At 40.9% G+C, this 16,124-nt stretch overlaps 2 protein-coding genes across 4 annotated transcripts; one reads left to right on the top strand and one right to left on the bottom strand.

Moving 5' to 3' along the window:
- On the bottom strand, nt 136–3,815 carry LOC8082887 (mediator of RNA polymerase II transcription subunit 18). 2 transcript variants are annotated; one of them, XM_002451664.2, is made up of 6 exons: nt 3,482–3,815; nt 2,407–2,449; nt 1,320–1,419; nt 1,189–1,246; nt 763–1,119; nt 136–665 (listed from the first exon to the last, which is right to left on the bottom strand). In XM_002451664.2, the coding sequence occupies exons 2-6, from the start codon at nt 2,440–2,442 to the stop codon at nt 563–565; spliced, it is 654 nt and encodes a 217-aa protein (XP_002451709.1). In that variant the 5' UTR covers nt 2,443–2,449; nt 3,482–3,815; the 3' UTR covers nt 136–562. The 2 variants fall into 2 exon arrangements, with proteins under 2 accessions (XP_002451709.1, XP_021314181.1); XM_021458506.1 differs by having other exon boundaries at nt 2,407–2,446; nt 3,482–3,809.
- On the top strand, nt 4,797–14,243 carry LOC8071622 (brefeldin A-inhibited guanine nucleotide-exchange protein 1). 2 transcript variants are annotated; one of them, XM_021459239.1, is made up of 12 exons: nt 4,797–5,932; nt 7,480–7,797; nt 8,016–8,361; nt 8,460–8,882; nt 8,956–9,248; nt 9,333–9,606; nt 10,551–11,050; nt 11,152–11,473; nt 11,625–11,973; nt 12,071–12,729; nt 12,958–13,719; nt 13,812–14,243. In XM_021459239.1, exons 1-11 carry the CDS (start codon nt 4,935–4,937, stop codon nt 13,561–13,563), a joined length of 5,088 nt encoding a protein of 1,695 aa, XP_021314914.1. In that variant the 5' UTR covers nt 4,797–4,934; the 3' UTR covers nt 13,564–13,719; nt 13,812–14,243. The 2 variants fall into 2 exon arrangements, with proteins under 2 accessions (XP_021314914.1, XP_021314915.1); XM_021459240.1 differs by lacking the exon at nt 4,797–5,932 and having other exon boundaries at nt 7,634–7,797; nt 8,006–8,361.

Raw genomic sequence — 16,124 nt, 5'->3', positions numbered from 1 at the left:
CATTTTATTCAGACGAATCATTCCAACATTGCTGTAATTTATCCATCCAATTTTCCAATTAGACAAGGGCAGCATTATTGGTAATCGATATGACAAAAGATTACCAAAAACACAACTTTTTTTTTTGAGGGACCAAAAACACAACTCACTGAGACATCATGAGATTACTAAAAATAATTTGGTACATGATCAGATCAGATGGCAGCAATATTGGCCATCTACTTGCAGCCAATAAAGCATTGCAAAAACTGTGAGAACTTGACTCTAGAACAGGTATACATAGATCAGATCACGTTGCCAGCTAAATAATTTGGTCAATAAGTTTACTAAAAATAATGCATGTACACAACAGGTGCGGACCTGCAACTACAAGGCACGACCCCATCAGCAATCATGCAATCAGTCAAACCACCACCTAGGTTGGCACCAGAAGCAAAACTGATTGCTCAGCCTGAAGAAGGCCACCACTAGCAGGCAAAACTGATTGCTCAGCCTGAAGAAGGCCACCTCATCAGCCACGCCCACTCATCTCAAAGAATGGACTTTGGCTGTAGCGGCAGCATTACAAGGTTTTGCCACCACCACTTGACATGAGTGAGGCAGCAGCAGCGCCTGCAGTTGCAACAATTCCAGTCGAGTGTCCTGGTTTTGACAGATGCAGAAGCCTGCAGCAGATTTGCAATGATTACTAAAAGAAGACAGGTGTTTGATTCATTCTTATATGTTTTCTGATTGTTGGAATTTAAGCTAAGGGGTACTTACGGGGCAAGATATTCACAGAATGCAGAGACAGCTGAAACAACATCATTGTAATTATCAGCAGCAGCAGGGGCTGTGATTTCCACTAACTGTATGCCAGGAGTGACTGGCACAGCCTCATCGGTAGCATGGAGCCTTGGCATCTTGTTAGTAGATGTAACAGTGACAGTGATTTGGGCACCTCGGTGGAAACGAAACGCAAAACCAATCTTCAAGAGTTCATGGTCTAGCTTGTACCCTAGAGTGTAGAAGTAGTGCAAGACGTTCTTGCTAGCTTTGCTCTCCACAATTGTACGAACCAGAACTGAGATTTGCTCTGCACCAGCACCTCTCATGGCACCACCAACATGTCTTATGGTCCTACAATCTTGCCACAGTTAATGACAAAAACTACGAAAAGGTAAACTTTCAGCAGCTTATCACGGTTACCAGGATGGTGTGGGCTGAGCTAAGTCACACAACAAACGAACCTCCGATGGGACAACACCTGTATGATTGGAAGACATCAGTTAATATGCCACATGTGTAGGAATGGGAGAGTAGAATAATCACGAACTAACCTAGATTGGGTCCACTTTTAAGGCAGAGCTCATGCACCCTAACACGCTCTTTTGGGACACCAGAGAGACCCTGGAGAAGAACCTCCAGAGCTTCGACATGCTGCAAAATGGGACGATCAACCAAAGGTTAAACTAATGGCAGAGCAGTACAACAAAGGCCGAATGACATTCTTTGCACAACACATCAACTAGAACATGCAAATAAATTAAGTTCCTCCCTATTGTAAAAGCACAATGATATAGATCATATGTTCCCCCAATTGTATATTAAATGTTATTATTCTGTTAACATGCTGAGCAGAAACGGCAAATGAAGTCCAGTAGTAGTGCCTTAAAGCGAGGAATAAATTATTGACATTTAGTGGTCTACATGATCTATCTATCACTTCATTGAAATAAACTTTTATTATTATTTATCTGTGCTGGAGTAAACAGAAAAGTAACTACCAACTGGCAACTATGGATAGTGGCTATACTGGAGAGGGAGCTCCACTGAGCACTAAAATGAAGCTAGTGGTATGGTCACTATGGTGCACACTAAGCTCAACGTTGGTGGCTCAACATTGTACACTGTACATGTACCTAAATATGAGATTGTGGTAATTCCAATTTTTTTTGCGAAATGAGCACTGTAGCATTTTCGTTTGTATTTGACAAATATTGTCCAATTATGGACTAACTAGGCTCAAAAGATTCGTCTTGCAAATTATAGGTAAACTGTGCAATTAGTTATTTCTTTTATATACATTTAATGCTTCATGCATGTGCCGCAAGATTCGATGTGACGGGGAATCTAAAAAATTTTGCAAAATTTTTTGGGAACTAAACAAGGCCTAGTAGTGAAATGCTCAACAACAAATACAATACTATAAGTAGATACTTAGATATTAACATTCTAAACACCATTGGAAATACTTATCAAATCTAGATGCAATCAGTGAGAGGAAAAGTTAATGTCAGATCTTCACAACAAAATAGGCTGCAGTAACAGTGATGAAAGAGCTCCTATCTTTCAAAAGCTATTAGAATGCGTGAAGATCACATTTTGCATAAACCATCAGTGCCAACTTGCATTACGGAATAATACCTGGGTCTCGATGATTCCCTGCACCACGCACTCCATCGGTCTACTGTCCGACGATGATTTTGCCCCAAAAAAGAATCAAGTTAGTGGATTTGATATATCTGATCAGGGCGGACCAGTAAAGGGACATGCGTGTACACATGTACACCGATAATTTAGCAAAAAATTACTGAGAAGTTAGTAGGCATACTTGAGGTTAGAGTTAAGGAACTCGTTTTCGAGAAAATGGCTATTATAGGACTCCAATCGTTGTGGCTTCTTCCAATAGGACTGCAAACATTTGTTTCTTCTAAATAGGACTCCAAACATTGTTTGTAAGCTCTAATGATATTTTAATACAATTAATCAGATTTTAAGTCCTAAATACATGTATTTGGCTATGGTATGACTCTTTTGTCCCTGGGACTTATCCCTAGCCGTACGTGACATGGTTGGGCTAGCTGGCCGCCGCCTGGCCATGGCACTATGCTAACATGCACAGCTTCCTCAAAAAAAAAAAAAAAAACCTCCAGCATGTACATCTCACAAACGAATTTCAGGACAAATATGAATCTAACAATTACAGGTTCATCTTACAAGACCATAATTTAGTTCCACACGAGATCAAAGAATACTGTACATGCTGGAAAACACAGATAAACTAAATATTCAGAAGCAGCATCCCTTCTCACTGCTGACGAACAGCAATTCTGCCACTATATAAGTGGCTAGGGATTCTAAATTGCGCGAAATCTGAACCCAATTGATATCCTGAACACGATCATCAAATGACTTTCCAAATTCCTACGCAGAAACCCAGAATGGTGCCCCGACCAGCGAAAGAGCCGAGGAACAGGCGGCAGGTGCGGGTCGCGACTCGCAAACCCTTTCTAAATCAAATACATGTATTTAGGATTTAAAAATATGTTTAATTGTATTAAAATGTTATTAGAGCTTGCAAACAATGTTTGCAGTCCTATTTGAGAGAAATAAATGTTTGCGGTGCTATTTAAGAGAAGCCACAACGATTGTAGCCCTATAATAACCATTTTCTCCTCGTTTTCGGACAGCAGATAGGGAAAAGAAGGGGGTGGGATACCTTGTGGGCGCTCTTCGTCGGCGAAGAGATCGGCGAAGGGCTCGGCACCTGGCGTAGGGCGGCGGCTGCGGTAGCCCGCCCAGTCGTAGAGGGAGCGCGAGCGAGAGCACGCGGTATGAAGGCGACGGATGCGGCGGCGGCTGTAGCCAGGACCCGAATCTGGGAAGAGGGAGGCTCGATCGGACTGAGTTACTGTCCGCGGTGCGAGCCGGTCGGCGGCGTCGACGTACGGACGAGAGGAACGCGACGCGAGGAGGCCAGGGAGGGAGACGGGAGCGGTGGTGGAAGGTTGGGCTTGAGCCGGAGTTGTGTTCGGCCCAGTCGCCAGGCGGGGTTGTTCAGCCCAGTCGCAAGTCCTGGATTTCTTTTAAGGCCTTGTTTAGTTCACTCTGAAATTCAAAAACTTTTCAAGATTTTTCGTCACATCAAATTTTATGCTACATGCATAAAGCACTAAATATAAAAGAAAATAAAAAATAATTACACAGTTTGTCTATAATTTACGAGACGAATCTTTTGATCCTAGTTAGTTTATGATTGGACAATATTTGCCATGAACAAACGAAAATGCTACATTACCAAAATCCAAAAAAATTTCGGAACTAAACAAGACCTAAACTTAAAAAAAGAAGTCCTGAATTTTTTTTCACACATCTTTTGCAATTGTTTCTAAAGAAACGCCTTTTGCAATTTCTTCTTCTTCCTTATTCTCTCTCTCTCTCTCTTGAATTTTTTGTATTAATAAAAAAATAGTAGCTAATGGAGCATTATTAAAAATAAGTTTAGAAATAGTGACATTTTTAATAATTGCAAATATGCAAATGTGGCAATATAAAACTTTCTTTTTGAAACTAATAATATATAAAACATTCTTAAACATAGTATGTGGTGACAACTTATTATGAGAACACCCTAATTCATACTAACAAGTTGTATCCTACTTGTAGAATAGCTTGATTGAAGTACAATGCTAACTGAAAATGGTAAATTAGAATGATATACACCATCATTGATTTGTGTTGAAAGGCAATGCTTCAAAAAAAAAAATCGAGAAAGGATTAGTGCCCATAAATATGACAGTAATTTGATTTTATATTTGATGATAACTCTTATAGTAATGATGTGGTTATTATTCGGCAGTAACTCTTGTTCATTCTTTGGTAATAATAACATAAATAACGCTATTAGTCTTTTACTTTGGAAAATGCAAGTCAAACACCGCAAATATGTAATTTGCGATTCCATCCTCTTTTGGAGTGCGCCCAGGGAAAAGTCAAAATTCCAGTCCTACCCCTCCCCCCTCCACCCTCTTCTTCCCTCCTTCAATTCCTCCCCCACGCACCCGGCACCTCCCTCCCTCCATTCCAATTTCTTCCACCTCAGATCTCCGCCCCTCCTCCAATGACGTGACGGTCATCACGACGGCGACAACCACCGCATAGACCCCCTCACCATGTCGACCCCCACGGCGCCACTCGGCGGCGCGTCTCCGTCGGGCCGCGTTCTGGGCCCAGCGCTGGACCGGATCATCAAAAACGCCGCGTGGCGGAAGCATTCGGCGCTCGTGGCCGCGGCAAAGGCGGCACTCGACCTCCTCTCCTCATCGCCGGCATGCCCGTCGCCGGACCCTACCTCGCCGCAATCCTCGCCGCTGCTCGGCCTGCCCTCCGCCGCCGCCGACGCGTCCCTCCACGCGCTGCTGCTCGCTCTCGAGTCCGCTTCGCCCAAGGTCGCCGACCCCGCTCTCGATTGCGTCACCAAGCTCCTTTATCACCGCCTCCTCCTCGGCGACCTCGGCTGCGCCGGCGCCGGCGACGATCCCTCTGCCCCCACCTCCAGGCTCCTCAATGCCGTCCTCACCTGTGGCGCGCTCTCTGATGATGCAATGGAGCTTGCCACCCTCCGTGTCATAGTCGCCGCAGCGCGGTGCCCCACCGTCGCCATCCGCGGGGAGGGCCTCGGCCAGGTGCTCAGGACCTGCTACAACATATACCTCAGCAGCAGCAGTGGTGCCAATCAGCTCTGCGCCAAGCTTGCGCTGGCGCAGGTGCTGGTGATTGTGTTTGCACGCGTGGAGGTGGATTCCATGGACGTGCACGTTCGGACGGTGTCGATCACGGACATGTTGGACGTGTCTGACCGCAACCTGAACGACTCCAGCATCGTGCAGGTGGCTCAGGGGTTTATAAACGAGGCTATGGAGGGGGGTGATGCCCCAGAGCCAGGGGCACATTTGGAGCCAACTGAGGTGGATGGAAAGGAGGATGTTGGGATGAGCAAGACCAGAGAGGATGGGCTTGCGCTCTTCAAGAACCTGTGCAAGCTATCAATGAAGTTCTCGACACCAGATAACCCTGAGGATCAGATGTTGCTGCGGGGCAAGGTGTTGTCTCTTGAGTTGCTGAAAATGGTTATCGACAATGCAGGCCCTTTCTGGAGAACAAATGAAAAGTATGACCCCATACCTGTAGTTGTTTCCAGCTTCGTGGATTTCAATTATTTAAGTAAATTTTATAGAACTACAACTATTTGGCACTTAGTACCATAACCACAACTTTCTCATAGGTACTCAGTGACAAACTAGTTGTAGTTCTGTGAGGAAGTTGTATTTTTGTAGTACCAAGTGTCAAAATAGCTGTAGCTCGGTGATACTTATAAAAAATGCTTGTAGTTCTGTGGGTTCTTGGTAAAACAATAAGTTAGAATTCTGGAAGTTACTAAAAAATTATTGCGGAGTGAAATGGACTGTAGGTCCCTAAACTATTCCCGTATTCTCATATGGGTTCATGATCTCTCAAAGTGATCATTTAGGTCCTTCAACTTTTGAAGAGGTTTATTCTAAGTTCACTTTAGGTCCAATCATGGACCTGGATTCACACTTCAAATGAACTGCTTTGAAAGCTGAACGACCTAGATGATCACTTTGAGAGATCATGGATCCATAGAGGATACAGAAATAGTTTAGAGACCTACAGTGCATTTCACCATTGAGGTGAAGTATAAAATGACTAGTGGGAGGATGGCATAGAGTGTACAATGTTGAATCTATGTGGAGCATTCTTGTTGTGCTCCATTAAGCATACACCATATTAGCTCTGAAATTATTTTTCACCCTTTTTATGTGCATAATATTTCTCTAATCTGCCTGCTCAGTATGTCCACATATTTCTCTAATTCTATTTTTGGAATTCATGCAAAGATATTTATTCTATATCATGAATGAAAGGTTTGAAAATGAAAAGGATTAAGAAAAAGCTATAGCAATAGGTACTTAGATATAGTTTATTACAAGCACTTTAAAAAGCTCTAGGATCTAGGTGGATGGCTGGTTGGAAGATGATTTACCTATTTGTCAAAAACCCCACATGTCTTTATTCTGAATTTGTGTTTCCATAAATCAGGTCCTGACTCCTGAGGAACCTGCTCGAATTGTCTGAATTTGTTTTCATTTGGGTTCTGTTAAGTTTATTGTACGGTCCTTTCACTTGAAAGACCAAATAAATAAATAAGTCACAGACTCAGCAGCACACGGAAAAGGAAGAAAACGGGATGGTATTACTGCATGGCTGCTGTGTACTATAATAGCGACTTAGTCAAAAAGGGAGCGGAAATGAATGTCGTTCTACAGATAACTTAACTTTGCACTACTCAAATGAAATATGTCGTAACAATGTTTTTTTTGGCAGAAAAACAAAACTCCACCTTTTTTGTTTGCAAAGTAGAAATGGTAATTCTGAAGCAAATATATTACAAGCATGCACGTACAGCTATTGGCCTTTATGATTCTAGGAAGTTTTCTTTAGGTTATTTTATAGTGGAGTGTTGAAATTACTTTGATCTTGACAGAATAAAGCTCGGTAATTTTGAAATTACTTTGATATCTTACAAGTGTGCTCTTACAGCTTTTAGTCTTTATGAAGTTTCTTTAGGTTATTTTATGAAGGAGTGATCTTGACAGCAAATAAAACTTGTGGACTGAAAGTTCTTTTCTGAATCAGGTACCTTGGAGCAATCAAGCAGTATCTTTGTTTGTCCTTATTGAAGAACAGTGCTTTGTCAGCAATGAGTATTTTCCAGTTGTTGTGCTCCATATTTGTGGGCTTACTGTCAAGGTTTAGATCTGGGCTGAAAGAAGAAATTGGAATATTCTTTCCAATGCTTGTCCTAAGGGTTCTTGAGAATGTCCATCAACCTAGCTTTCTACAAAAAATGACAGTTCTAAACTTGCTAGAAAAGATCTGTAAAGAATCTCAGGTTCTTATTGATATCTTTGTGAACTATGATTGCGATGTAGATGCGCCAAATATTTTTGAAAGGTATGTAACTTCTAATTGGTACTTGATGAATAGTCACCTTCTGTTTTGTTATTAAATGAACAAAGCAACAGTTACTGATTTTTAGTTCTGCATGTCACTTTGAGTTAAGTATGTTGTGAGGATCGATGCATTGAGCTGAGCTCTGCTCTTTAAACCTCATTTTTCATTATCTTTTCATCATTTATTAAGGCATCTCTAATTTCAGTAGATTTTTGCAGGGTTGTCAATGGACTTTTAAAAACTGCTTTAGGTGTTCCTCCAGGATCTACAACAACATTAACTACAGCCCAAGACCAAACATTTCGGATTGAGTCAGTGAAGTGCCTTGCAACCATAATCAAGTCAATGGGTTCATGGATGGACCAACAACTGAAAATTGGTGATTTTTCACCAAAAATTTCTGAAGCTTCTTTAAGTTCTTTAAGTTCAATAGACATTCCTAACATCCTTATTGGAGAAGATGGCAGTGGAGTTGATTATGAACTGCAATCTGACTCTGGTAGCCCAGATGTATCTGGTGCTCCCTCCCTTGAGCAACGTCGTGCTTTCAAAATAGAACTTCAGGTATATGTTATTTTCATACTTGGTTTAGAAGTTTCTATTCTCAGTGTGAAGGAGGGTTTCACATTTTGGACTAATGAAGAATAATTTTCCTTCTCCAGAAAGGAATATCCTTGTTTAACCGAAAACCTTCCAAGGGAATTAATTTTCTTGTTAAAAGCAAGAAGATAGGGCATACGCCAGAAGATGTTGCTTGTTTCTTGAGGAACACTGCTGGTTTAAATGCAACAATGATTGGAGACTATTTGGGTGAAAGAGATGAATTCCCTATCAAAGTTATGCATGCGTATGTTGATGCACTGAACTTCGAAGGTATGGACTTCGGTGAAGCTATTAGGTATTATTTGCGAGGCTTCAGGTTGCCTGGTGAAGCACAGAAAATTGATCGGATCATGGAAAAGTTTGCTGAACGATACTGCAAATGCAATCCAAACTCCTTTACCAGTGCAGATACTGCATATGTTCTTGCTTATTCTGTAATCATGCTCAACACTGATGCTCACAATACTATGGTTAAGGATAAGGTAAGCAAATGATAATAAGCATCTTTGAACTTTGATTCAAGATTAGTTCATTTATGAGATTTTCAACATGCAGATGTCTAAATCTGACTTCATTCGCAATAACCGAGGAATAGATGATGGGAAGGACTTGCCAGAAGTTTATCTGGGTACACTGTATGACCAAATTGTCAAAAATGAGATCAAAATGAGTGCTGATTCATCAATTCCACAAAACAAGCAACCTAGTAGTGTGATGAAGCTATTAGGTTTGGACAACATTATCAGCTTTGTTAACTGGAAACAGGCTGATGACAGGGTAGTTGGAGCAAATGACCTGCTCATAAAAAACATACAAGAGAAATTTAAACTAAAGAGTGGAAAGTCAGAGTAAGACTAACACAAACCATTGTTATAAAATAGATTTGTTTCCGCTGATGCTTTGAAAGTAACTCAAGCTTTTGCTTTATGCAGGTCTGTGTTTTCTATTATCACTGATACAACAATTTTAAGATTCATGATGGAGGTTTGTTGGGCCCCTATGATGGCTGCATTCAGTGTGACACTTGATCAGAGTGATGATAAGGCCGCCACGTCACAGTGTTTGCAGGGATTCAGGTCTGCTGTGCATGTTACCTCTGTTATGTGCATGCAGACACAGAGAGATGCCTTTGTGACATCTGTAGCAAAATTCACATATCTGCATTGTGCTGCTGATATGAAACAAAAGAATGTGGATGCTGTGAAGGTGGGAATGTCAAACAGAGATACATTTTTTATTTATCAAAGTTATAGTTAATGCATCTCACAATTAAAGGCCTTATCATGCCAGACATATTGGATCATTTGATACCATAGGAACCAATATCCATGTTTTTATACAAATCCTGCAGTATTTTAGGAATCTATGTTCTATTCAGATGCTTATAATTTTAATGTAGTCCTTTTTCTCTGTAGTGTACTAATTTTTCCTATCGTGCACTATTTATAGTACTTTTTTTTGAACAAATCCTTGGCATATATGTAGCCTTTTTCATTAAAGCATACATATATGACTTGAACCATGCCTGAAATCTCAGTCAATCCAAAGTATTTACTGGATTATATTGCTTTATCCTTTTTTTCTCGAATACGGAGAGTTGTGTATCATTTCATTAAAGAAGAAAAATGAACCAAGTACAACAACTCCACCCCACAATAGTTTAGAAGATGCGTGCCACTCAGCCACTGTCAAAATAACAAACGACCTGACCTAAACAACTGCTTAACCTAGACAATCCTAAAGAGTAAACCTAGCAGCTGCTTTGCGCCAGAAGCACATCAGAAATCACTTTATTCTACAACAGCCTTCACGACCCAATATACATAAGGAAAGATAGAGTTGACACAATTGTTGTGTTGTTTCCAAAGCTTCCAAGCAACAAGGATGGTCAAAGAATTAAGGCCTTTCCTAAGTTGCTTTTCGACTTGTTTGAGTGAGCGACAACACCATCCTGAGAAGCTGCCAATATCAGGAGGTGGGTACTCAATCCATGCCTGATTAGCTGAAGGACGATGAATATTGCTTTACCCTACCATTTATCATCAGCACATGAATTAGCATCTAAATGAATCTCACAGTTAGACTATATCTATTTGTCCATTTCGCAGTGAGTCTGTCTGTTTTCTTTTTCTCACTCTGTTTCCTGACAGGCTATAATATCCATTGCAATCGAAGATGGTGATTATTTGCAGGAAGCTTGGGAGCATGTACTAACATGCCTTTCACGGTTTGAACATTTACATCTTCTTGGAGAGGGGGCACCTACTGATGCTTCATTTCTCACAGTACCACTGGTTAACTCAGAAGATAAAACACAGAAGTCTACCTCTATGTCATCAAAGAGAACTAATGCACTTCAGAATCCAGCGGTAATGGCTGCTGTTAGAGGAGGTTCTTATGACAGCACAACAGCAAAAAATAAAGTGTCACCGTTGGTTACTCCTGAACAGATTAATAATTTTATATCAAACATAAACCTGCTAGACCAGATTGGCATTTTCGAGTTAAATCACATATTTGCTCATAGCCCAAGATTAAATAGTGATGCTATTGTTGCTTTTGTGAATGCTCTTTGCAAAGTTTCAATGACAGAGTTGCAGTCTCCTACAGATCCTCGTATCTTCTGCCTAACAAAGATTGTTGAGATTGCGTAAGCTTATAATCTATGACCTATGTCAAGCTATATGAAATTATGAATATATTCGTAGACAATAATTTCCAAATGAACTAATTTGAAGTTTCATTGCACAGGCATTACAATATGAACCGCATACGTTTGGTTTGGTCCCGTATTTGGAAAGTTCTGTCAGATTTTTTTGTTTCTGTTGGGTTGTCAGAGAATCTTTCAGTTGCAATATTTGTTATGGACTCTTTGAGGCAGCTAGCTATGAAGTTTCTGGAAAGAGAAGAACTGGCAAATTATAATTTCCAAAATGAATTCCTGCAACCTTTTGCGGTTGTTATGCAGAAGAGCAATGCTTCAGAAGTACGTGAACTTATAGTTCGATGTGTCTCCCAAATGGTTCTGAGTCGTGTCAACAATATAAAATCTGGATGGAAAAGTGTTTTTACGGTACGTAATGTTCTCTGTCTAGTTTTAGTTTATCATGATATCTTGGCATAAAGTTCACAGGATCTACAATTAGCTGTTCTCAGGAACTAAGCTATAGAGTGTCTTTCTAAAATTGATGATTCCATATTAACGTCATGTTACCTACTTACAGGTTTTTACTGCAGCTGCTGCTGATGATCGGAAAAATATTGTTCTGTTGGCATTTGAAACCATGGAAAAGATTGTTCGGGACTATTTCCCTTACATAACTGAAACTGAAACCACAACGTTTACTGATTGTGTTAAATGCCTTATCACATTCACAAGTAGTAAATTTAGCAGTGATGCCAGTCTTAATGCCATTGCATTTCTTCGGTTTTGTGCCGTCAAACTCGCTGAGGAAGGATTTATTAGTCATGAGAAGGATACTGACCAGCAACCAAGTAACTTAGATTCATCAGATGGGAACAGCACGGTGCATAAGGATGATCATGTTTACTTCTGGGTTCCTTTGCTTGCTGGTATATATATTTTTTTCACAGAATTACATGGATCTTACTGGAAAATTTAGAAATGCTTCATGTTGTAACATATTTTATTTGAATCTCTCTTTTCCAGGTCTAGCTAGATTGACAACTGACTCAAGACCAACTATCAGAAAAGGTTCTGTGGAAGTGCTCTTTGACATCTTGCAAGATCATGGGCACCTCTTTTCTCAGTCCTTCTGGGCTAATATCTTTGAATCAGTTATTTATCCCCTATTTAGCAGTGAAAGCTTTGCACCAAATGGCCAAATTTCAAGTGTAAATAGTACCGAGGATGATTCTTGGAATTTTGAAACTAAAATGGTGGCTCTAAAATGTTTAGCAGATTTGTATGTTACGTTTTTTGAAGTGATGCGTCCAGAACTTTCTAGAGTTACTTCTGTTATTACGAATTTCATCGGAAGCCCTTATAAACAATCAGCTACCACAAGTATATCAGTTTTTCAGCGTTTAACAGAAGGACTTGCGAGCAAGCTCTCCAATGATGAGTGGGGGATGATCTTGTTGTGTTTCAAAGAATCAGCAGCACATACATTTGTCGTGTTTGACAAAATAGTTAGGATGATGAAAGGCATTGAAATTCCAGATAGAAATGAATCTTACTCTGAAGCTGAGCAATATTCAGATCATGACATATACAATGATGATGAAGAGGAAGCTAATATGGAAACAGCATCTTATGCTGTTGTCAGAATGAAGAATCATATGGCTTTGCAACTCTTAATTGTTGAGGTACTTAAACTAAAATATAGAAATCATGTGGTTTCTTGTTAGTTCAATTAGTTTTTAGTAACCCCCTGTATTATAAGCTCTGCTACATTGATTTTGATACCATGAAAGAGCAGATACCATATGCATATCCAATTAAAATAGGAACCAAATTTAAAGAAAAAGAATCCTACATGCATTTTTAATTTGCCAACAGTTATCAATCAAAACCTTTTCCTGGCTTCCTTGCAGGGCATCATTAAATTGTATGAGGTGAACAGAAGCTTTCTTTGTGCTGAGCATATAGGCATAATGTTGGAGATGCTATCTGCCATTGCATCACATGCAAGTGAAGTGAACTCTGAATCTAACTTGCACATTAAACTACATATAGCATGTTCCATTTTGGAGGTATCTGAGCCAGCGGTCATCCATTTCGAGAGCGAGTCCTACCAGAGCTACCTCAAACTTCTCCAAGCTCTTCTTCATGATAACCCATCTTTGTCAGAAAATATGAATGTGGAGTCACAGATTATGCTTGTCTGCGAGAAAATATTGCGATTGTATCTGACCTGTGCAGGACATGAACCATCTAATGATGTTTCTGGTAGAGATCCAGCTTTACATCGGCTGCCTCTGGTTACTGCTAAAAAAGAGGAACTGGATGCTAGAACTTCATTGGTCCTTCATGTGATGCGGTTATTGGGCAGTTTAGAGAAGAATTGCTTTAGGAGAAACTTGCCCCTCTTTTTCCCCTTATTGGCTAATCTTATTCGCTGTGAGCATAGTTCTCGAGAAGTTCAAGTTGCACTGTATGATATATTCCAATCATCAATAGGCCCCATAATATCAGCATAGCGTATATTATTTCTTCACCAGTTGTACAATTTTGTTGATCCATTTTTGGTAAGGTAGCTCATTTGATTGTGGTTACATCAGAATATGGTATAAGAAAAGGGTACAACTTTACAGTACTGTAAATGATTCATGTCTGAGGCATTTCTGGTGTTGAAGGTAAACTCTCTTTCTTATTCCCCCACAGCTTTAATATATTAATCTTTCAGTAAAAGCAGGGGATTAATTTATTTGTGCCATACGTTTTGCAGCTACATGTAACATCGACCCGGATGCCTAAAGAAGGCTTTTGAGGCGCACATTTGCCATTCTTTTCTAACATTCATTTTAATCTGCTGGGTAATCATGGACATGTCAAAGCAGCTGAACATTTGAATAAGACACTAATTTCTGTTGTGCACCAACAACTCTGAAATTCTGCAAGGGGCGTTTGCTTACAACAGAAATTTTGAGGTGCATACAGTTTTGGTGTAATTTTTCTTTCATCTTGGCTCTGTATAGTGTCCTCTCCTGAACATAGACGAGGCTTCTGCCATATGTTACTGTTCATCCTAATCTGTCGAATCTGTTGGAATTACCATTTAACAGATCTACACTGTAGTTAGTATATACTCCTACTTTCATTCTAATAGCAATGGTATCCCAAAGTTGCCTATTAAGGAAAGGTGAGCGATATAGTTCAATACCTTCTCTCATGTCTATTGCCATCTGGGATTACGACTTGTACTCTAATCAGAATACCGTTTCCCCCCCAAGAATCTTGAATTATCTTAGCTCTTTGTATTAGTTATTAGGACTTGAATTGTATGGCGCTTCTAAGTTCCAACAACCATATTGAGTTGCATGCGCTAACAAAGGCAGATGGATTGTCATTTCAAAAATGTTGAGGTGTCTGTCCTGGTAAGTCAGTATCACATAAGAAGCCCTACGCCCTCGTCCGCAAATTTGTTTGTACTATGCAGTGGCCAGGTCAACTGCTCTGAAAAACTAAGCTTGAACCCTTCTTAGTCACCATCCATGACTCAAGTTCACCTAATCCCCTGTGGAAAACCACCGCCCAGAAAAGCAACACCACATCCCTTCTCATCGGCAAGAAAATGACATTTCACCTTTCAGTAGCCATAGACAAGTAACAAGTTCTTTGTTTTTATTCAAGAAAGAACTAGCCTCCTCCTAACACAGATTTGGTCATATATATTCTTGATGCACACAACAAACATAGATAACTATCAAAACTGCTATGTATGTACAAACTACAAGAGCCAGAACACTTGGGGGCTTGTTTGGAACCAAGGAATTTCACGAGAACTGGGAAATTCTTGGGGTCCCAACAAACCGCGCCAAGAAGGGGGTGTGTAGCTAGCTAGCAATCTGGCTTGTGATCACCACCAGCAGGTAGGTAGGATCTCTTGATAAACTCCAAGCAATCTGCAATGGCCTCTGCCTGGAGGGAGTTCTCCCTCTCTGCTGGTCCAGGGCGGTGACACCTGTCGCCGTGGCTGATCATCATCTTATTCTCCGGCCTCGACCTCCTCCTGCTCCTGGGGCAGCAGTTGAGCTCCTCCAGGCACCGGACGAGGAGGGCGGCGAGGCCGAACAGCCGCACGCGGAGCCTGAGAAGCGAGCCCAGCCGGACATGGCGCACCCGGTGGCCTCGGCGACTCCCCTGGCGATTCATCGTCGGCGCCGTCGCCTCCTGAGAGGAGAGGAGAGGAGAGAATCTGCACCGCAGCCTGGCTTGCCTGAAACCTGAATGGAGCAGGTGCACCGGGAGCATGCTATGCTCGCGTGACCTCTTATATAGCTGTGTGTGTGTATGTGTGTGTCACTAGTACTGGTTCTAACCAAACCGGCCATGTCGCATAGCAAGCCCAATGATGTAATGCAAGTGTACAAAGGCTGTGGGCTAGGGCAGCCAGCCACAGTTTTTAATACGTTATCATCTGACGAGACTGATTGTCATGGCGTCCTAAAAAACCACACACAAAAAAAATGTAATTGTCATTTTCATGATGTGTAGGAATGTAGAATGACTCTTTCTTGTCTGCACCTGCTCTCGAACTGCTCTGGCCTAGTTGATGTCCTTAGCTGTGTACTACACTAGTGGCTACTTCCATATAGTATGAGCTACACTTAGAACATTCAGTTTATAGATGAGGTTGCCGATCGAACTTTGATCCGAATCAGTGTGCCCTCCACGGTTTCGCGCATAGTTAATTCCGCAAAATGCAGAATACAGTAGCAATATATATCTTAAGAGCAAAAACACCTGAAAGTCTTACAGATCCAGGCGTGTTTGTGTTTTGTTATATGTAAGGGACACCTGAATTTCTCAAGATCTGCACTCGTCTCATCTCTCCTCTTATGGCAATGATCTGGAGCTGTTGTTTGGGGTGGCCATGAGAGTTTTGTGTTTATGTTTGATTGATGTGTCTACCAAAAAAATTTGCAAGTTGTAGTCCTGACAGAAGTACCTGGCCCAACAATGTGCCATGCATCCACTTGCATGTCAGTTTTCAATCACGTTTTGTCCGTAGCTTTATTGCAAAATTATTTGGAGAAAC

The sequence above is a fragment of the Sorghum bicolor genome, chromosome 4 (genome assembly GCF_000003195.3).
Source record: "Sorghum bicolor cultivar BTx623 chromosome 4, Sorghum_bicolor_NCBIv3, whole genome shotgun sequence".
Taxonomy (NCBI): Eukaryota; Viridiplantae; Streptophyta; class Magnoliopsida; order Poales; family Poaceae; genus Sorghum; species Sorghum bicolor.
The sequence above is the reverse complement of the archived record's forward strand: the minus strand, read 5'-3'. Positions and strand labels throughout refer to the sequence as shown.

Coding starts and splice junctions, on each gene's coding strand:
- LOC8082887 (XM_002451664.2), bottom strand. CDS start 2,442: ATGGAGTGCGTGGTGCAGGGAATCATCGAGACCCAG. Junction 1,120..1,188: donor GCTCAGCCCACACCATCCTG/GTAACCGTGATA, acceptor GCAAGATTGTAG/GACCATAAGACATGTTGGTG. Junction 666..762: donor TTCTGTGAATATCTTGCCCC/GTAAGTACCCCT, acceptor AATCTGCTGCAG/GCTTCTGCATCTGTCAAAAC.
- LOC8071622 (XM_021459239.1), top strand. CDS start 4,935: ATGTCGACCCCCACGGCGCCACTCGGCGGCGCGTCTCCGTCGGGCCGC. Junction 8,883..8,955: donor ATACTATGGTTAAGGATAAG/GTAAGCAAATGA, acceptor TTCAACATGCAG/ATGTCTAAATCTGACTTCAT. Junction 9,249..9,332: donor CTAAAGAGTGGAAAGTCAGA/GTAAGACTAACA, acceptor TGCTTTATGCAG/GTCTGTGTTTTCTATTATCA.